Source organism: Dipodomys ordii, unplaced genomic scaffold, assembly GCF_000151885.1.
Source record: "Dipodomys ordii isolate 6190 unplaced genomic scaffold, Dord_2.0 Scaffold1, whole genome shotgun sequence".
Classification (NCBI taxonomy): Eukaryota; Metazoa; Chordata; class Mammalia; order Rodentia; family Heteromyidae; genus Dipodomys; species Dipodomys ordii.
The window spans coordinates 28268723-28269136 of NW_012267217.1; the positions used below are offsets into that span (position 1 = coordinate 28268723).

Below are 414 nucleotides of genomic sequence, written 5' to 3' on the forward strand. Positions count from 1 at the left end.
AAAACCTCAGAAAGTGCTCAGTAGTGAGTGCTGGTGACTTAGGATGGAGTGCACTGACCTGAGTGAATTACTGAAATAAATTCCACTCCCGAGATTTCCAATGTCTGTTCTTTGCACGCCATGATCTTCAACTACTTTGGGTAAAAGCAACCCGCTGAAAAGAAAAGAGCATTACAATAACTTACTAGATAAAGTATTTATTAGAGCCTTGAAATCCTAGCAGAAATGGGTACTAATAAGCAAAGTGTAGTTGGCCTCTATTTGTGGGTTCCACATTCTTATATTCAACCAACCACAGATTGAACATATTTGGCAAAAAAATCCTGTCTGTACTGAACATGGCCAGATTATTTTTTGTTATCATTTTCTCTAAACAACCCAGCACTTCAATTAGTTCCCATTGTGTAAGATATT

At 37.4% G+C, this 414-nt stretch overlaps 1 protein-coding gene across 1 annotated transcript in view; it reads right to left on the reverse strand.

Moving 5' to 3' along the window:
- Parp4 (poly (ADP-ribose) polymerase family, member 4) overlaps positions 1-414 on the reverse strand; it is a 114109-nt gene that overhangs the window by 73048 nt on the left and 40647 nt on the right. The window contains exon 12 of the mRNA XM_013010523.1: positions 59-154. Within this exon, the coding sequence (XP_012865977.1) occupies positions 59-154 (96 nt within the window). The remainder of the gene's footprint in view (positions 1-58; positions 155-414) is intronic.